Source organism: Chaetura pelagica, unplaced genomic scaffold, assembly GCF_000747805.2.
Source record: "Chaetura pelagica isolate M959 unplaced genomic scaffold, ChaPel_1.0 scaffold361, whole genome shotgun sequence".
NCBI classification, from domain to species: Eukaryota; Metazoa; Chordata; class Aves; order Apodiformes; family Apodidae; genus Chaetura; species Chaetura pelagica.
The window spans coordinates 1,617,399-1,638,620 of NW_009952363.1; the positions used below are offsets into that span (position 1 = coordinate 1,617,399).

A 21,222-nucleotide genomic window follows, 5' to 3' on the forward strand; every position below is an offset into this window, starting at 1 on the left:
GGACGGTCCGGACCGGGGACAGTGCGGACCCGGGACAGTGCGGAGCCGGGACAGTGCTGAGCCGGGACAGTGCTGAGCCGGGACAGTGCTGAGCCGGGACAGTGCTGAGCCGGGACAGTGCTGAGCCGGGACAGTGCTGAGCCGGGACAGTGCTGAGCCGGGACAGTGCTGAGCCGGGACAGTGCTGAGCCGGGACAGTGCTGAGCCGGGACAGGACCCGGGCTGTGACAGACCCCAGCACTGTGACAGGACCCAACGCCACCCCACCGGCTGCCCCGGGGGTCCCAGCAGAGCTGTCCCACCCCAGAGGTCCCAGCAGAGCTGTCCCACCCCGGGGGTCCCAGCAGAGCTGTCCCACCCCAGGGGTCCCAGCAGAGCTGTCCCACGGGCACACACCCACGCTGGCCTGCAGGCTGCAGGGCACACTCCGGGCCCGCAGTGCTGCATCCCCCGGGACAGGCTGCTCCTGGCTGCACCCAGGCTTCCCTCAGAGGGTGCCACGCCGTGGGACAGCTGCATTCCCCAAAGGACAGGTTCTTGCCTGAGCTCCCCCTTGCCCCAGCCCACATGTGAGCCCCAGGGATGCTGCAGGAGAGTTTAGCACAGGTACAGCATTTCCCAGGCAGCGAGAGGGGCTGGCATCAACCTTCTTGCTCACAGGCATTCTTGTGACAGAGGAGCACTGCTGGCTCCCCTGGACATTGTCCCCATGCCATCCTGCCAGCCCTGAGCAGTGTTTGCCCATTGCTAGCAGTGGGCAGCATTAAATCTGGCTGGGCTCTTTACAGACCTGGTGGGTACCAGACTGACAGTGTCTCACTGCAAGAGAAATTCCCAGGCAAACACATCTATTGATTTTCTTTCTAAGTCCCTTTCGATGGATTTGCCAGCAAAGGGAGTGTTATTTCACCAGGTAATAAGTGGGCAGCCTGTGCCAGTGGATGTGTGTGGGCCATAAATCCCTGCTGCCCTGGGGTGGCACCAGGTGTGAAAGTAAAACCCAGGTCCAAAATCAGGCCTGTCAGTAGGGTTAACCTGTTGAGCTTGGAGGAATCTCTACCTAGGTCTGTTCCTGATGTTCCCTCCATGCCTTTGGCTGAAGAGCCTTCACCTCTCCTTGTTCCAAGCTTTTCTGCTGTTGAAGAGCTACCACATCCTACCCCTGATGTGACTGCATTCTTGTGGTGAATGGAGTTATTCCCACTTTTGGAATGACTTGGGATCTTTTGGAAGAGGCAGTCTATAAAATGCTGGACCACTAGCAAACCGATCATCTCCTGGGAGCTCTCAAGGCAAAACAGCACTCCAACACAAAAGAATTAAGGATGATGCTTTTGTTATTGTTATAGTAGTGGTGTTATCCTGCTTCTCTCTTGTCCAAGCACTAGGAGGTGCTGCTGGTAACGCTGGAAATGTTTTCCCACATCTGCAACTGCTGCATCCGAGCAGGGACCCCTGCGCAGTGTGCAGGCAGTCACCTCATGTTGTGAGGTTATTAAATCCTGGTGGAACACAGAGACAGTGCTCACATCCCCAGAGGCAAGCAGTACCTCTGTACACCCTGTGCTGCTCATCCTCCCTTTCTTACGCAAGGCCTGACGCTTGGTGGAAGGCTGTTAGTTTCTTTGTTTTGCTGTGTTGTTGGTTTTTTGGGTTTGTTTTTTGTTTGTGCGTTGTTTGTTTTGTTTTGTTTTTTTAAAATACATATTTCAGGCAAACAAACAAGCTAATAACTCCCACAAGTTGCTGGGATGCGTGTAACCACATCCGCGGCGCTGCGCTTCCAAACAGATGTTGCCAGGATTCAACTGAGTCCCCAGCAGTGTTAGTGAAAGCATGTTCAGATGCAAGGGCTGATAAGAAATCCCCGTGTCCTGCTGCTGTCCTGCAGCCCCTGCAGCCAAGCTTCATCCTCCTGCCAGAGCAGGACCTTTGGAACACTCTAACAGTGCTCACCTGCAAAGCCCTTCCCTAGGAGCGAAGCAGAGGCTTTGCAAAAACAATCTGAGTCCCCTGGGGTGTTCTCCACTTCTGCATGGGGCTCATGCAATGTGGATCTGGATGCTAAAGCTCAGTTTACTTATTCTGGACTGGACACAGCTTGCAGTCGAGACAACTGGAGCATTTTTGTTGGCTTTGCTGGCAGCTGGAGATGGTACTGCAATGGTACATCACAGGGTCTGGTTCTGATTCTCTCCAGTTCAACAGCAGAAACTTCCTTTGACTTCATTAGGAATAAGGTTGGGCTCCCTGCATTTTCATTCAATAGGAAGCCAGTCAGCTGGGCCTCAACACTGACGAATGCTGTACAGCAACTAGGTAATAAAAACCAGACTGAGCCTCCAGAAATACTTGGGGTTTCTCCAGTTTATTATCAGGTTTGCCATGGGGAGAGCAGGTTGGCTCCCAAGCTCCCTCCTTGCATGCAGGTAGCTGAGCCAGCAACCAAAACTCATTGCAGAAGTAGGAGAAAGGGATACAGAGGGACCCTGATCCCTTCTCCCTCAGCTACAATTGCAAGGGCAGGTCCAGAAGTAAAGGAGTATGTTTTAGGGGAAAACACCTCCTAGATCTGAATAACTCCTCTGTAAGGTGCTGGGAATTGGGGTTGATGTGGGTGGGAAGAGAAGGAAGCACAGTCTCCATCAAGGAAATAGCCAGCTTTCTAGGGATGAGGCACCTGGATCTGGTGCTTTCCACCCCTTGAGCCAGCAGATGAGGAAGAGCAGTTCCTCCTCACTGCCACTCCCCAGCTCTGGAGGGTCTGGCTCACAAGCCACGTGTGCAGCTCTCACCCTCATGCAGGTTTTAATAGCATAAACTGGGTGGCTGTTTTGTTAGGACTGTACTTAAGCCCCTAAAGCTTGTTCCACAAAAGCTACCAGGAATTGCTCTCCAGTGCTGATGACTTCCAAGTGCTCATCTCGATGAGAGATGGCAATTTGGCAGTGAAGCCTGTCTCTATCTGCTGAGCCATGCTCCTACTTCATTTTCCTCCTTTGGAATTGTACCCAGAGCCTTGGGAACATCAGGAACCCCTTGCCAGTATGTTGAACCAATAAGTTCAACTACAATAACCCCTTACATCCCCTGGAAGCCAGTCTGCAAAGCAATCCTTTTCCCCAAAGTGACTGGGCCTTCAACTGTTATAAAGAGGATTAAATGCAAACAGCTATTTCCACCCTAACTATGAAGTCTGCTCTGCTGACAAGTCTACCATGAGTCACCAGGTTCCATGTTCATCTTCTGTTGCTGAGTGCATGGCTGCTATGGAAGGGGAGCTGCACTACTCACACCATGTTCCACTTCACCTTATATGCAGACCTCTACACTTTCCCCTGCACAGCTCCATTTGATGATTGCTGCTCCTGAAATGGCTTTGCTCCATCTCAGTTTCCTTCAGGACAAACCTTTGCTCTCATACCAGTCCTTTCAGAAAGGCTTATAGTTGTGGTCCACATCTCCAAAACAAACCTTAGCTAAGCTTAGGCTAAGCCACAGCCTGTGTTAAGGACACATCCAGACATTTAATGTTAGTGTCTATAATTCTTAGCTATAAAGCAAATAATTCAGGAAGGAAGGTTTGATAGCCTATTACCAAGAATGAGATAAATTATTCCACTTTCTCTTCAGCTCTGTGTTAATGTTCTCTCTTAAAGCATGGCTCCAAAAATTCCTTCCCCATGGAGCATTGCTGAAATCTGCCTGAGCTGTGGTGAAGAAGCTTTGCAGCCCAAAAGTGTCATTGTCATCTTCTTCCTCTTCTAAATGTAATTTAGTAGTGATGTTAAAAAAACGTTACTCTTGCTCAGAAGTGAGCAGAGGCTCATGGTATCTCCTTGTAGCTTTGCTCTTTCTGAGCCACTCAGTTTATCATGGCTTTATGGCTTTTCCTTGGGAGGCTTGAAGTTGCCTGGAGCTGCTCTTCCAGAAAATAATCTCTCTGAGAACCAGTTCCAACTCTCGTATTCTATGTCTGTGTACACTAGTGTCTCTCTAGACATTGAGACATCTCCTCACAGACATGTTTTAATTTATCCTAGCAACTGCCCCCTTTTTATCCTACTGAAAGACAAGTTGGTTGGAATTTACTCATTCTCCCCATGACAGCTTTGATCCTGTGCACAGAAGTGTTCCCTGACAGCCAGACAGCAGGGAAAGGCTGTCCCTAGCCTGAAGGGCTTTGGGAGTGATGAATGATTACTGTGTTTACTTGTATTTCTAATTGACTAGTGCCTTGCCAGATCAGCTACAAGTCACTGCAAGCTGGGGGCACTGAGACAATCCTTTCCTCCACAGTTCCTTCTGGGGCCTGGGAAGTTGTTTCTGGAGGCAGCAGCCTTCCAGCTTGTGGTGTTGGGAGCCTCATTTGGGCACAGGATGGAGAAAGGCTTTTCTTCTGTAGGCCCATCCCAGGCTATGAAGGTTGGGCCTTCCTTCTTGGATCAGCCCAAGAGGACTGTCTATAGATAAAGAGTTTACCCAGACATGTAACAGGACAAAGATGAGAGTCCCATCTCCTTTGCTCAGGGTATCCCTGGGTGTGGTGCTTTCCTTGTCCTTAGCCAGTGTTTGGACCAGGGCAGAACAAAGTAAGGCTCTCCTGGTTCATCTCCTTGTGGTTAAAACCACCAGGAAGTTTCACAATGGGGATTCAAAGGCCTGAATGTTTCCTGAAAGCAGAGCATTGACAGCTTGGTTTTGGTTATGCCTCCACCTGTTCCCTGTGTAGTGAGTTTGTTCTGATACCTGCTTACCCCCTCTGCCAGGGGGTTTCATCCCACAGTGTTGTCTCTTTGAAGCCTCCTTTGGGTGCACCTCACTGCCATGTGTCACCAAAAAGAGAGAGATAAGGACCTCAGGGACTGGAGAAGGCTGACATTAGGGTAGGGGTGAGGGCACTCAGCCCTTTGACCTGGTCCTTTTGGAGAGTCTTCTCTGTGGCAGGAAAGATATACTTGGGTGACTTTGTTCCATTTTGGAAGTGCAGAAAGTGAATATGCAGGTTAGAAAAAAGGACACCACAGTGTGTTCTGTCACTATAGATATGCTTGGCTGGAAATGCTCATACTTTCTACCCATGCTCAAGCAGTGATCTGCAAGTCCTGTTTTTCTCCTCACCTTGACCTTTCTGGTTTCCTGCTCCAACCTGACCTACACCTTCAGCAGCTGCATTTATCCTGGCTGCAGCAAAGTTTGCGTTTGGGAAGATGACTGCGCTGAGATGTGCTTAATGTTGTGTGGTTTCTTCCCTCTCCCTAAACCAGAAACAACCGAGCTTGGGAACAAGAAGGAGTTGAAATCCATGCCCTTCATCACCTACCTCTCAGGCCTGCTGACAGCACAGATGCTGTCGGATGATCACCTCATCTCAGGTGTGGAGATTCACTGCGAGGAGAAGGGACGCTGCCCAGCCACTTGTCACCTGTGCCGGCGCCCCGGCAAGGAGCAGCTCAGCCCCACACCAGTTCTGCTGGAGATCAACAGAGTGGTGCCCCTGTATGCTCTGATCCAGGACAACGATACCAGGGAGGTGAGTGAGCTGGTAATGGACCAGCTCCACCACTATGATTCTGCTTTGGTCACCTTCCAGGCTTGCCTTTGTCAGTCTTTGCATAAATGGTGGGTTCCCTGGAGCAGGGCAGTGGTTTTGTGTGCACGTTTGGTGGGAGATGCTTTAGGACGGTCTCAGTGCTGGAGGTGGTAGAGTCCTGCTGCCCACCACCTTGAAGAACTGTGCCTCCCTGCCCTCAGTGCAGCAAAGGCAATGCTATGAGGAGCCAGGGACACTGTCATTCCTGGTGTCCACCTGCAGCAGATCCAGCGTGCAGGGCGTGTCCTCAGAGGGGTCCCAGGAGCCAGGCAGCAGGTCAGTCTTTCAGTCCTGGTGAAGGGTGGCCAAAGCCCTGCAAGACTTCAGTGTGGCTTTGCAAGGCTGCAGGGCAGAGGGAGGGAATAACCAGCCCCTCGGGACAGTCCCGCAGCCACAGGAGGTCACTGTTACTCCAGGAGGGACCAGCCAAGCTGGAGGTCACCCTTCCCTGGGGCCGGGATTCTCTGCCTCCCGCAAGAAGTTCAGTGTTAATCCCATAGAGATTGATTTCCCACTTTCCCGGTTCACTGCCCCCCCTGCCCCCTCTGCAGCCTTCTAACCCCACAGACCTGCTCAGAGTTCCTGCTTAGCACTGAGCCTGCACTTGATTAAGCTGCCTGGAGTGAGTCAGCCTGCAGAGCTGTGGGTGGGATGCAGAGGGCTGCAGGTCAGGAAGCAATCCCAGCCCACGGAGGTGTGACCACCAGGAAGAATGCTTCATCCCCTTCCTAGATTCGTGGCCAAAAGAGCCCCTGTGGTTCTCCTGCCACCTGAGTCCCCTACAGGGACTGTCCATCCTTGCCTACCTCTTGATTTTGTTCCTGCTTTCCTGTCTATGAACCCTCCTGGTTCTTCCATGCAGCTGTGCCTGACTTCCATACCTCAGTTCCTTTCTCTTTCCAGCTTTTTTTCCTCAACTTCTTTTCTCCTGCTAGTTTCTCATCCTCCATCCATTTCAACACTGACCTGCCATTATCAGCATGTCCAAGGCAGTGCTGAGATGAGCCATTATGGGTACAGGGAGGGCAGTGGGAAAGCTGATTTTCTTCAGGCAGAAAAGATGGCTTTCCAGCAGCAATCTGCAAGAAGAATTTATTTTGGGGTATGAGACATAGATTAGCCATCAGGGAAGGGGTGACAGCAAAAGCAAGCAGAGCCCAGCAGGATCTGGGATACCTCCATGGACCCTGCTCACCACCAGTTTCCCTTCCCAGCCCAGTGCCCAGCTGTCAATGCCACCCTGCCTCTGTGGCTCTGGCTGCAAGGTCCCCTCCTCCTCAGCCTGGGCTGAGCCAAGTCCTAGAGTGCTCCCCTGCCTGTTTTTCCCTGTTCATGTGGATGATACTAAATCAATACAGCAAATGCTGTCCTTATAGGAACTGCAAACAGATCCCAGTTCTCCATTGTATTTAAAAAATAATAATTGTAAAAAATTAAGATCTTTCTCTTTGCATATAAGTTCACATGAAAGAAAGCAAGGTCATCAATAAGGTGAATTTTAATATCTATGAAGTTTGCTGACAGTTTTCCTGTATGAGCCTAGCAGCAGAGATGAGTGAAGACTCAGGTAAAGACATTTTGCCCACTTCAGTATGCCTAGTTGTTTGGGGTTTTTTTAGAAGGTTTGTCTTTTCATCTGCCTCTGCAGTGGGTTATACACTTCTAAAAACCTACAACTGTCACACAGTACAAGGCCATGTTCTCAGTTGCTGATGACCTTGCCAGACTCTTAAGTGCTGGGGTTTCAGTTTCCATGCTGGGTGTCTGCCTTGGGCTGATTTGCAATTTTTCTATGTGTGCAAGTTTGATTTCAGCTAAACCTGACCATTTCCAAGAGGGAGATCAGGTGAAAATATATTGTTTTGCTCACGTGACGTAAGTTGGAAGATTTTATTTCCTTGTCATTGGGAACTGCCCTTTTCATCTTGCTTTGAAGCAAGGCCTTGAAATTTAAAGGGCTCCAGGAGTCAGGTTGTGCCTTTGGCTGCCCAGGGAGCATTTGTCTGGAGACATTTTTGCTGTGAGCTTAAGGGAACCCTTAGTTGTTTGTAATCAGCAAGGTTTGGTCTGTCTCTCCAGTCCTGCTTGGGCATCACTCCTGCTTCCAGCATCGGGGAAGAACAGTGTTATCAGGGCACTGCTGGTTATTACTGGCCCCTCTTTTCCTTCCTGCATGCAATGAAAACTGATTGAGCCCCTGCTAGGAGGTGTTTCTGTTTCTCCCTCTGGTTTAACAGTGTTGGTCAGAGAACTTTGCACAGTTGCTAATGGCTGCAGCCTGGCTGGAGGCTTTGGCAGTGCTGGGAAAGGAGCTTCCCAGGTCAAAGAAATGTGTTTGAAAGTCCAAGCATCTTTTGAAGGGCTTCTTGAATGGCTTTTCATAGCTGTCATGGCTGATGTGGTTGCTTGCTGGAATAGAGGCAGTACTGAACTCCTCTCTTCACCAGGCCTGGTCAGCTGATGAGATGAAACTAGTCCAAGTAGGTTTATAGCACCATTGCTGTTGCAGCTCCATTGCTCTTCAGGCTAAATGCTCACAACATGAGTTCAGAAGATACAAAGAGACAAAGAAGCCATGACCTTGGCAGTGAGTTCTCTGAATGTCTCTGCAATCTGCATCGTATTTTGATCAATAGTGTCTGCCCACATCTGTTCTGCTTTGTTTCTGCTCTGCAGCAGTGCAAGCACCAGAGTGGTTCCTCTGTTGCCTGTGTCCAGATGAAGGTGGAGGAGATTCTCCACTGCAGGACTGTGCAAGAAATCTCCACCAGTGTCAGTGGCTGGCCAGGCCCAACAGCAAAGAGTTTCTGCCTGCTGTGGGGCTTTCTGCTGGCAAAATGTCCCCAGCATCTCAAGGGCAGGATGCTGTTGAGTGCATGTGATGGGAGAGAAGAGAGACATGGTGACCCTGGCTGGTTTCCCTCTAGTGAACATCCTGGAACCAAAGAAGAGGGAAGCCAAAGGGGAGGAAAGGTACAGGCGTGTTCAGCAGTGTGGTCCCTCCTGTTTGTGGTCTGTTCCTTTTCCCCAAAAAAATCCCCAAACAAACACAAAGCTGCTCTCATGGAGCAGCTCAGCCAGCTGCAGAAGTGCTTAGAGGGTGGTGTGGTGAGGGGGGCTCTGGGAAGGGGGCAGGAGAGATCAATCTGGCTCCTAATGGGAAAGGGACTCAAACGCCTGTTGTTTGTATTTAAGGAGACAAATGGCTGTGGAGCTTGGATTTTTAGAAGACCCCAAGGACTCTGATTTAATTTGAAAATTGAGTAATCTCAGCATTTGCCAGCAGCCACGGCACATGTGACCCAGCCCATAGTATGCAGGAGATGTGGTGCTTGCTGGGGACACATCCCCATATTACTGGGCCCATTGCCCTTGGCAGGTGCCCGGCACATGGCTGGGACCCTAGCAGTGCCCTCAGTGAGGTCTGGGAAGCTGCTTCACTGTGTGTTCATGGACCACAGTGCTGGGGACCTGCAGAGCCCCTGCTGGGTCACCCACTGGGATGGCAGCTCAAGGTCAGAGCAAAACACCCCATTGCTCCTTTCCACCCCTTGCCTGTGTGCACCCACTGGCCCCCAGGGACCATCCCTTGCTGGGCAGAGCATGGGCACTGCTGACAAATTCAGTGTCCTCAGGCTGGTGGAGAGTGGCCTCAAGCAGGAGCAAGGACCCGGGGAGATGAGGGCAGCAAGTGTCCCCAACCCATGCTCATGTCCCAGGGGAGTGCTGTGCCAGCTCCAGTGATTTCCTGAGCCCGGCCAGGCGGGTGGCTGAGTTATCATGGAGCAGAAGGCAAGCAGGGACAAAGAGAGGGGAAAACTCCTCATTCGTTCATCCTGTCCTCCATCCTTCAAATCACTCTCAGCTCACTCTGAGGATGCACTGATGAAAGTAGAGCTCATGTCCTCCATTCCCCAAAGCAGGGTAGCTGCGTGCACAGATGATGACAAAGAGGTGACAGTTTCAGAGGGAGCTGCACAAACTGGTGATGCTTTTCCTCCTGTGTCCAGCTGATCTCCCTGTCCTTGCTGCTCACTTGCTCTAACACCTGTATTTCAGTCAGAAGTGCAAAGTGTAGCTGGTTTTGGTGTTTTATGTTGGTAGTTCTTCAAGTTGTCTTGTACTTGCTGTTTGTAAGGCACAGTACAATGGAGCTGTGCCCTGGCTGTGTTCTGGGAGCCCTTCTGTGCATTCATGCCAACTCTGAATTACCAGGATGGATGATCTGAAGGGCCCACAATGGGGTGACATGTTTTCCATCATACTTCCATCACTGCCTGCTAGTCAGGGCAGTGGGGAGCCCACCCTCCTCTGTGCAGACTGGGCTCACCATTGTGGCTTTTCAGCCCCTAGTCAAGAAGCTGAAGTATCCAAGTATATCACTAGTGCTGTGACCTCTGCTTTGGTGTTGACATTGCCCTCAAATGTAGATGGAAAAGAGCACACCTGAGAAAGCCAGGATCCTGATGCTGGTACCTAGAGACCTTGTGCTCCTGCAGCAGGAGATTGCCTTGTTGGGAAATGTCTGGGCTCTGTGGCTGGCTTAAAAATCATGTCTGTGCCTGGGAGAGGAGCCCTTGGCTCCACTGGGTAGACATTGTCCATCTCAGTTCAGCCCTTAGGGAAGCAAACTTCCAGAAGTGGAGGGAGGAAATGTGCCTGGAAGAGATAGGTCCTAGGCTTGAGAAAGATTAGGAGAAATGTGAGCCTGAGAAGGGGCATGAGAATTGAGACAGAGACTGGAGAAGTCAAACTGGGACTAATTTCTCAGAAGTTGGGCTGCACTGCTTGGATCCCATCCAGTAGAGCAGGTACCTGGGCCTTTCCTGTTGCCTTGTGTCTTTGGGGCCAGTTCTCCTGGTGTCATCTGCTCACCTGGGCCTAGCAGGAGAGGGTGAGGGTGTGCAGGATGCTGTGGGGATGGAGTGCAAGGCGTCCCAGAGGCCATGGGCTCACTTTGGCCCCCATACATCACCGGGCAGAGCTGCTGGAGGAGAACGACCCTCCCTGTGCACATGCAGCTTTCCCAGAGCAGCCCCTGAAGGTGTGGAGAGCCAGTCCCAGGGATTTCTTTTTCCACTGCCAAAGCTGAAAGGGAGCCAGGGCGAATGGGGACTGCGTTTGTGTCGTTGAGGTGAGGATTTTTGTTTTGGTCTGGGATATGCGGGGTTTTTTAATTATTATTATTTGTTTGTTTTCGCTTTGTTTTAATATCTGTTAATTCACCCTTCTCCTCCTCCTCGAGTGCTGGAGCATCCTGCTGCAGCTCTAGCCCACATCCTCCTCGTGTTACCGGGGGAAGAATAGCTGCCTTGTAGCCGCCCCCAGAGCTCCAAGGGGGAGCCTTGTTGCCGAGGCGTGAAAGCGGAGCCGGCTCCCCAGCCCGGGACTCTCTGCAGCGCGAAGCCTTTTCTTCCCCCCGCTGCCAGCGCTCGCAGTGTCCTCTGCTGCTCCCTCGGATCCCATAAATAACACGAACCAGGATGCTGCCCACCCTGGGTCCCTGCCAGCACCCTGACCTTTCCAGCTAAACCGCTGATGTGCCTTCCCAGGATGAAGTGCTGGTGATGCTGCTCCCCGGGGAGAGGCAGCCGGAGGCAGGAGGGTGTGAGCAGCACAAGATGAGATCACCTGCCAACAGCAGTAGGGAAACTTCATCCTCCTTTGCTGTGAACCTGGAGCAGACTTTCAGACGCGAACTGCATGATCCTGGAAAGAGTCTCTGGCTTGGGAAATCCTTAGTTTTCCTCCTCCTATTTTTTTCCCCCTCTCCTCCCAGTGTTGTCTAGACTAAGGAGCAGTGTTTATCTCCTGTGAATAGCACTGAGTGTTACTGTAGGGCATGGAAACCTCCAGCCACCCTCCCATCATGGCAGCAGCCCATCCAGGCTGTAAAATCCCTGCATGAGCCTGCACCCCATGTTCTTTCCCTTGATGAACAGGCACTATTGCTCTGGCTATCTACAGACTGCCCAGGGCTTGGCAGTGTCTGAGAGCTCTGGTCAGTGGCCCTGCTGTGCCAGGCACTGTGTGGGGTGGCATTGCTGGGTGACTGGATTTGCTGGAGAGCAGAGCAGGGTTGCAGCCCTTTGCCTCCTCCACTGGCACCTGGCTGCACAGGGGGAAGGTGGTGCTGCTGTGCAGGCACCATCTCCAGCCTGCAAACAGGAAGGGCCAGAGTATCTCCCTTGGCTGCTGTGTCCTTGGACATGGGGCTGAGCCTGTCCAGTAGCATGACCCAGCCTGCTTTCACTCTTACTTTTCTTCTACACTGAGAAGAACACAAAGCAAGCAAAGACCAGCGAAAACAGTGGAAAACCCAAAATATACTAAATTCCCAGCTTCTAGATCATCTCTGCTATCTCTAGACCATCTCTGTTCAGCCTGCTCATTTGTGTCTTTTTTTCTCACTCTCCCTGTATTTCCTTTTTTAATTTTTCCACAAACTGAGGTGTTCATGCCAACCATAAAGAAACCTAGACTTAAAAAAACACATTGACCTAGATTTTCATATCCCTGTCAGCCATGGAGAAGTCCAGATATTCACAGATTAGCACCCAGCACATGCCTTTTCCACTATCCCATCTGGTAACACCAGCCCCTGTGGCACATGCTGAGTCCTGCAAATGCCAACTTGAAAGGCTTATTCATGTACTATAATTTTCCTCTCTGGGGATGTCAACAGAAAGTAGTCAGAAATAACAATGTTTCTCCCTCCATCAGCCAGGTCTAACAGAGGACAAAGGAAATGCTCTTCCATACTCCATTGCAGAGTGTCTAAGCTATAAAATGGGGCCAAATGGCCTCCCCCTGAGCACAAATAACAACAGGAGAAAGATCCATATGCAATCAAGTGTAGGATAAATGTGCTTAGCTGATCATTCCTTTCCTTAATATTTTTTTTTATGAATAGGCTTAACTTATGGTAAGATGGGACTTTATGGTCCTGTAAGTCTTGCTAGTGTCAAAACAAATGAACTAGCCATCCTGTGGGGGAACTATCAATCCAATATATGTGTGTGCATGGGTGTGGGGAGTCAGACCTATTATACCTTTAAGAGCAAATTAGATGCTGTTCCTATGATTCATAATGCTATATATCTAATGGCATGACTCGTCATCTAGAAAATAAACGTTTTGAGCCAGTTTCTCATCTCATAAATTTCCCCTCTGGCACTGAAGGACATACACTAAATGGGCTGACTCACAGGGAAACAATACAATTTGGATACTTTTAAATGAAAGATAAAATTGCTTTAGGGTACAGAGGGGCACTGAGATCCCAGGGAGGGGTTGGCAAGTGTAGGGCAGCACCTCGGGGGCCACTCTGCCCTCCCTGGCAGGCCTGGCTGTTCCTGGGAAGTCTTGCAGAGCCTGTTGGGTTCTCCCAGCTCAGTAGCTTGGCAGCTTGGCATGACCACCATGGTGAAGCACCTGATGTGGAGGTGGTTGTGTTGGAGATGGTCTTCCTGTTGCACATGCTGGCAGGGAGGAGAGTGTTTATTGCACATTTCCAAGCACAGCAGCAGGGAAGGACAGGAGGGGTGGAGGTGCCCCCTCCAAGGCAGCAGGGAAAGGTTGTCCTCAGCCACCACGGACCAGGGAGGCTCCTGTGCTTTCCTACCTCTGGCTGTCCCATGGGACACCTCAGCACCTTCACTGCATCCTTTGTCCATTGCTCCTGGTTTTCCTGTGCTGTTGGACTCCTGGTTTGGATGGCAGCTGCTGTTCCTCTGGGTTTGTGTGAGCAGTCCTGTGCCTCCTGGGCTATTCTGTCAGCAGGAGAAGGGGAAGGAGAGGCTTTCATGTGGTTGGCAGCTATGGAGGAGCATGTGCCTGCAGCCTGCCTTTGGGGCTGAGCTGGTTAAATCTATCACTTTGGCAAGGGAAGGAAACTTTGACCACCAATCTCTGCCAGGGCTTGAGATCAGCCTCTGCCACTGCAGCCAGAGCCTGCAGCAGGCTGGGGGAGGTGGGGAAAGGATGGGTGGGCTGAGTGTGAACTACAGCAGAAGCCGCATCTGGCTTCAGGGCTGGGAGGACTACAGAGTCCTGGAGTTTGTTCTGGAGTTCCTGTGGAGGAATTGCATGTCCTCAGGGACCAGGCTGGTGTCCCATGGAGGGTGCAGAGCTTCCAAAAGTGATGGAGAACATCTTCATGCAGGGAGTTTCATCTTTCTGCACAATCTTACCCACTTCCCCCCATCAGTTCACTCTTGCTGCTTCCCCACCCTGTGACACACACTCCCCTGCACCTATGGGAAAATCCTGGAGCCCACTGGCTTGGAATCCTGCTGGAAAGTGAGTGGAGGCAATTCCTGGCCAGCTAGCCCTGCCCTCAGCTGGCTGCTGGCCATGGCAGGGAGGCAGCGCCAGGACCAGGGGTTAGTCCTGCTCCCAGTAACCTGGTTAGTGTGCGTAGGTGTGCTTGCTTTAATGAGGGCAATTGAAGGGCACATTGATTAGCTAACCTCGTTTGGGTGAAGGTTGACACAAGGCAGATGACAGCCAGGTACCTGCAGGATCTAATTAAAACATGTGCAAGGCTGAGCAGGCAGAGCAGAGGGGATTGCTCATCCAGCATTGCACTTGCCATTGGAAGAAAATAGAAAGGAAAAATTGACTATTGGATTTGACTAAAGGGCATGGATAGGACAGGTGGGATCTCTTCCCTAGTTTGGGGATGTGCAGGAAAGAGCCAATTAATGGCCATGATCAGGGCTGGAGATGGGGTGACAGTGGAGTGGTTCTGTCAGTGTGATGGTGCAGCTCTCCCAGAGATCACCCAGTGTCTGTCTTCACCTGCAGTGAGTGTGCACAGATGTATCCACAATGTGTGCATTCATCCTGCTTCCTAGAGCACACACTATCCCACCCACCCACATGCATCATTTGCTGTTTCTATCCTGTACAGACCCTCCAATATCTGCAGACTTGTATCTGTACCCATTTATCCATGTGTCAGGTAAACTCCTCTCTGTCTTCCCTGCTCTCCAATTACTTTGCAATGCCCTTTCCAGCCCAGTGCTTCTATGACATTCTGCAGAACACAATAAAATAGTCACATTTTCTCTCTTTCATATGCTTTTTCCTCCTTTTATTATTATTTCTTTTTCCTTCTGCAACCATCCCATTTTGTACGTGCCTGGAAGCAGAAAATGCTTCAGACATGAACTTCAAGGTGCCTAGTTAAAAGTACTCAGAGTGTTTGGGGAGAGCAACAAAACTCGGGACAATGGGAGCTCTGACATCAGGAGCTATTTATACCTCCTCTTTTCAGAAACCTCCCTGGGATGGTGTTTTTCCTAGTTTTCTGCTAAATGCTGCAGCCTCTGGAGCCATCCCCATCCTCCTCAAAGGGCACAGTTTATCTTTAAGGCGTAGCCAGGCAGTATCACTGGGGCCAGGCATCCGCAGGCGGCTCTGACTGGGTGGAATGGAGCTGGGCTGTGCCAGGGCTGGCAGAGAGGCTGCTGGATGGGGGCAAGGACCTGTGAAGGCATTTTGACCTTGAACAATGCCTTTTAAAAGCTCAAAAGCATTACAAAGAGGTTTTAAGTGGGTGAAGTTTTGGTGGTGTGATTATTCTAGCAGGGCATTGTGGCTTCCCAGGGTTGGGCTGAATGTTGGCCATGTGTGTACACAGGGAGAGATGCTTTCTTCTAAGCTGGAGGTTTCAGCTGGCACCACATGCAGAGGTAGAATAAATCACCTTGAAGTCTGAACTACAGCAGGGTACAGAGTAAGGGATTCTCCATCCTGCAGTGCTGGGACTAGTACCAGTGTCCCCAAGCTTCAGGATGAGTGTAGAGAAGATACTGTGGAGTTAGACCTGAAGGGCTCTGGGAATTCAAAGTGTTTCAGCCTCAGACCCCAGCAGACAGACAGCTGTTATTCTGGGGATCCACTGGCATGATCAGGAGCAGTCAGGAAGGTTCCTGGTCAGGCTGAAGACAGCCTGCAGAGGGGAGACTGCCCAGGTGGCAACACCCTGCAAGGATTTTACAGGATTCTATTATTTTCATCCGGATATTGCTGTTTTGCTTGTGGGTATTCCTCATGCAAGTGAATAAAGCAGCAATTTGCTTGCAAGAGGATAACTCATATGAATATTAAACCTATGAGAAGGTTGGAAGTGGTCTGTGTTGTTGATATTGTAGTAGTTCGTTCTTAGTGAGCTATGGTATGGGCATGTGGAAGAGTTTCAGTACACAGCAGCAGTGTAGGGGTACCCTGTGTGTGATCTGCAATGTTAAAAATGGGGTTACGTTTGTGTTTCTTTAGGCAGTTTGGTCCTCCATCACTGGGGATCCCCTCTGTATGAGGCATTGTGCAGACACACCCCATCCCCACCCCAAAAGCAGCAGCCAGGGAGGAACCATCACCACTCAATTCTCAGGGAGGTGAAGGGACTTGCCCAGGGCCATGCAGAGAGTCAGTGGCAGAGCTGAGAGGATCCACCCTCATTTCCCAGTCCCTGGGCTCCTTGCACACACTCCCCTGATGCTCAGCACGACACGGCCGAGCTGCTGGCCAGATTTCCCCAAGTCTTTAGCACACGTGTTCATGCTTTCTGTTCTCATGACAGGCTTTCAGGGGAGCCCTGATGAGCTCATACTGGTGCTCGGGGAAAGGAGATGTTATCGAAGACTGGTGCAGGTGTGACCTCAACGCCTTCGATGAGAACGGACTCCCAGACTGCAGCCCTCTTCCTCCTCCCATGTACGTATGGGTGCAAGTCCCTCCCTCGGGTCATGGCCCCTCAGCACCAACCCCTCTCCCTCAGGCTCAGCCCACAGGCACCTCCTGCTCCTCTCCTCTGAGCCCCAGGGCCACAGTCCAGTGCTCCTCACTGTGTGACTGATGCTTTTAGGATATCCTGGCTCCGGCTGTGGCCCTGGAAGGTTTCCTTATAGATTTTCATCACCTGATTAGCAGGGCTTGTAGGATGGGATTTCAAATGCTGAAAGAAATGAAATTACAGTGCAATTCATTGCAGCTTGTCAGGGCAAGAGCAAATCAGGAGCAAACTGATGGGAAATTAGCTGAGAAAGCAGGAAGACTGGCTCCAGTGATCCACAAGGAGCAGAACACCTTCTCAGCCAATATCCTCGGAGGGGATTCATTTCCCATCCTGTGTTCAACAAACACGCTCGTATGTTTGGAGCCAGTCTCTCCACAGCCTTGTATTTTGTGTTGTCCTTCACCCTGGAGCACAGAGCAGTGGACACCTTTGTGCTAGCACAGCCAAAAGCATGAAGCTGCTCTGCCTTTAGCCCAGCCTATGAGGTCCCTGATCTAGGCAGGAGCTTCTGCACAGCTGCCCTGCTTTGGCTTATGCTCACACCCAACAGAGGTTTACTCACTTACAGCTGGGTAAATTCCCAGCCACGTCTGCCCCTTTTCTCCCTCCCACCCCCCTTGCTTTTGCTCACTGACAGAGCAGACTGGACCCTCTTCTGCAGGCTCAACCCTGCTGGGTTTTACAAAGGTTAAGTGGAATCCTTCCCTTCTCTTTTGCTCCTGGGCAGCTGGTCTTCAGTTTCCCACAGGGCTTCTGAAGGCCAGTAGTTCTCCCAGGAGGTGAAGGTTCCTTTAGATGGGATATTTGGGGTTGCGTGGTTGCAGCTGCATGACCTAGGCTCTTGCAGAAGCAGGGGAAGGGAAGGACACGTTGCATAGGCTGCATCCAAATGAACTTAAACTGGAAGTTCTTCTGTGCTCTTCTGCCTTGTGCCCTTCCCCTTGTGCCCCAGTCCTTGTGGGTTTGTGGATGAGCATGAGCCCTGCCAGGGTTTATGCCATTTGTAAAAGTGGATTCCTCCCCAGAAAGGGAGCTGATGTCTTACTTGGTTTCTTTCCTCTCTCCTGCCCAGCCTCAGGCTCTCCCCCAACGTGGAGCCCTCCAGCACTGTGGTGTCTCTGGAGTGGCTGGATGTGCAACCTGCCATTGGGACAAAGGTGTCTGACTACGTCCTGCAGCACAAGAAGGTGGATGAGTACACAGACACAGACCTCTACACAGGTGGGTGCAGCTGTGAGACCAAGCTCCTCTTGGTGCAGAGGGTGTATGGCCATGTGTCCTGCATCCCATCTGGCTGGGAGCTGCTGCTTTTGTGGAGAAGGATGCATAGAGCCACAGTGTTAACATGAGGTATTAAACCCACTCGATTCAGGAGATGGTTCTGAAGTTGCCTGCAGACACAAGTGTTTGAGGGAAAAAGAAAACACAAAATGCAGTGTGGCAGTAGGAAATTATCTGACCCTTTTTGGGTAGGAGAGCTCTAAGTTGAAATTTCTGACTCAAGTGGTTGTTTGATCTGATCACTCTGAAATGATTCAGGATGGTGGATGTGGGAGGAAGGTCAGTTCTAAACGACTTAAGGGTTTATTGTCCATTTCAGTTAATATTGCATGGCATGCCAGCTTCTGAAAAGACTCTTTAAGTTGTCTTGCACTTTTATTTAAATCACTTGAAACCTGCAATATTTGGAGGGATCATTTAAGCAGCACAAAATATCTCCAGGGGAATGTGAAACTTCCCTGGGTTGGAGTTTCTTTCTGCTTGGAATGAGCACTCTGTGCCTTGCAAGGGCTTTGTCCGTAATTCAAGCTATGCTCTAGGAGCTGCTGGGCAAGGAGGAGGAGTGTGAAGGATGGGTTTTGATTTGGGTGAATCAAGGATGTATTTCAGAAAACAGCACTTGAGACCTTGGGTGATGCTATTGCTGCATGGAAAGCCAATCAAAGCCTCCTACTGCTTTTTACTTAGTAATTTTGGATGTACTTTGTTAAAGAAGCTCAGGTGACATGTCAGTGTTGTTGACCAAAGCAGAGATTTACCTTTATATGAAGGGTCCTTTCCCATTAGAGGAGCAAGGCTCTGCAACAGTGCTTTTGGGTGACTAAAAACTTCACTTGCTTTAAAGTGGAGCCTGGTCAGCTCCTGTAAGGCTTGCATGGCTGGGCTCCCTGCAGGGGCAAAGGACCAGACTGAAGGTGGGGACAGGGCTGACATTGGAGGGGGAGCCTTGCTGTGCTCCTGCCAATTTGCAGACATCCTGGCAAGACATTTGTCTGTATTTCTCTGTTGGGGAGGTGATCTTGGGAAGATCATCCAGAGCCAGACTGGGAACTGCACGTGGGCAGCCCCTAGGTCCTACTCAGAAGCTTTCTCAGCTTGTGCTGGTGGCTTTTTTCTTCTTCCTAATTTTGTAAGAACCTCTGAGCCAAGTTCTCTGCTGCCATGAGCTGCCACAGAGCAAACTGCTCCAGCTCACAGCCACAGGGATATTTTCACCCTTTCTGTTCATCTCAGGCTCATCTATTCCACTTCTGCAGCCCCTCTTACTGAAGTATCAGGGTTTTTTTCTGCTAGAGGAGTTGGCCTTTTCCTTCTGGAGAGAGCCAGAGCCCCACATCCTGGGAGGCCCCAACTGTTTGTGGAGACCCCAGCAAGAGGGATCTCTGGTTCCTGGCTCATACATCAGTCCTGTCCCACAGGACTTTCCTCCTACACCCTGCCAGCATCCATTTCCATAGCTGCCCAACGTGGCCATGGCCCCTGGGTTATGTTTCTAGTTTCCCAGCATGGAAGAAGGCTTGTTCTTTATCTTGGAGGGGCACCCTCCAGTAACAGAGAAAGAAAAGCCACCAAAGGAGGGGCTTTGTTTTGGATGGGGATTCCAGATTGCTCACACATCGGTCAGGTGAGGCCAGACCAGGGAAATGTGGGGTTTCTCCTTTGAAGTGGCTGGATCTTTGCCTGGCAGCCAGAGTAGGAAATACAGATTATTATTATTATTTTCCTTTTATGACTGCCATGTGTTTGACAGGCAATTGAATTCATTGTGGGGAACTGCCCTCCCCTCTCCCTGCTCAGAGGGACCTCTTGGGACAGAATGACCCCATTACAATTAAAGACAAAAGCCAATCCTAAATCTCTCCTTTTTTTCCCCCTTCACGTTGTTTATAACGAAACAACATTCCTGCCTTCATTCCTTTCTTACCTAACAGGCCCCAAATGCCAGATGGCTTGATGCTTGCAAATACCTTGCATAGGTTTGCAGAAATGCTGATTGCTACAGATCTTAAAGGCTTTGCTTAGTATTGTGCTTCACCCAACCAAAAATCCTACCATGAGTAGCCCCTCACCACCATCACCCACACACCGTGGTGCAGCACTTCTCCATCACACCTGAGCAGCAGTCACACACAAAAGTAAACCCCAGAAGGATGAAGCCCTGGAAGGGGCATTGCATTTGGATGGCTTTTGATGAATATTGGCAGGTCTTGCCCATCAGTCTTGTGGCTGGTGGCAGAAAGGAGCAGGTCTGCACTGAAGGTATCTGCAGAGTGTGGCAGTGCTGGGCTGGGAGGATCCTGCAAGGCTTGAGGGCTCTTGAGGTTGCTGTCATTTGTCCTTTGGATCTCTTGAGTTCAAGTGTCTGGGTTATTTGTGCTTGTGCAGGGCTTTTTGTTCGTTTAATTGCAGTTGTAGCCATTTCTTTTTTGAGTTCCTGGCACCAGCTGTGGCAAGGGCTGTGCCAATCTGCTCTTCAGCCCTGTGGCAAGGCAGATGGTACCTGGCTGCTGCCTACCCTGCCTCTGCCTCCCTCCTGTGCCTCCAAAGCCTTTAGTCTCTCTCCCTTGCAGAACTCCTTGGTCTCCCCTTTGGTTTGGAACTGGGAGGTGAAGCCTTTCCTTTGAGCCAGAAACTATTTGTTCCTCCTCTTCTGGGAGCTGAGTCAGGAGGGAATTTGAAGGTTAGTCTAACGTGTACCCCCTCTGCTCCCCACCGGGGTCTGTGCGTGGCAGCGATGCTGCGGGATGGGTGGAAACAGCCAGAAACTCACATGGGTCAGTCCCCCCCTGGCTGTACATGCTTTTTAAAGAAGGTTATTACTGGTGTTTGAAAAAAAATATAACACTTGGACCATCCTAGGCTAATAGGAGGTGAACTTGTGTGCAAAACAAACCACACTTTCAACACCAGCGCACGGGGAGCGAGCGGCTCTTCGCTCGGGAGCCAGCTGAGAAGATGGAGAGCAGTTACACCTCAAACTGTTTATTAAAACTTGTGGAAGTTACTCATAACTCCATGTGTGCGATGGCTTTGTAGTTGAGTGATGCTCTTTGTCTGAACACGGGGCTCTCGAAGAGGGCGTGAGCGTGTGTGTGTGTGTGTGCGCGGCCGAGCCCGCCAGCGCATGATGTCATGGCCGAGGCAGGCGCTGCACTTGAGAGAGGGAGAGGGAGAAATGTGTTTTACAGGGTGAGGTACAAACTGAAATGGCTGTGAACATCTGGAACTGATATTAGGCTTGGAAAATGTTTTCTGTCACTCCAACACTCCTCTGGAGGAAGGTTTCTGAAGTTAAGAAGCTCCAAAGGGAATGAGGGGGAGGGACAAGGGGATAACATGATCATGGTGTAAAGTGCTTTTTATGTCTCAGTTCTGGTTGTTGTAGCCAGGCCACGTCCCTGCCATTGCCAGACAGGGACCTGGGGTATTGCTGTGGCCAATTGTGGTGGCCCTGGCTTAGAAGGTCCCTTGGACGAGCTGAGCCCAATACCTGAGGTGGTCCTGCATGGGGAGCACTGTATCTTCCAGGCCATGAAGGACAGAA

At 50.7% G+C, this 21,222-nt stretch overlaps 1 protein-coding gene across 1 annotated transcript in view; it reads left to right on the forward strand.

Annotated features, from left to right (window-relative positions):
* The window catches only part of ASTN2 (astrotactin 2), a gene marked incomplete at its 3' end in the record, with an annotated part of 209,886 nt that extends 192,268 nt beyond the window's left edge, over positions 1–17,618 (forward strand). The window contains 3 exon segments of the mRNA XM_010007953.1: positions 5,268–5,533; positions 16,182–16,315; positions 17,470–17,618. Coding sequence (XP_010006255.1) covers positions 5,268–5,533; positions 16,182–16,315; positions 17,470–17,618 — 549 coding nt within the window.
* Between the last annotated feature and the right edge of the window lie 3,604 nt (positions 17,619–21,222).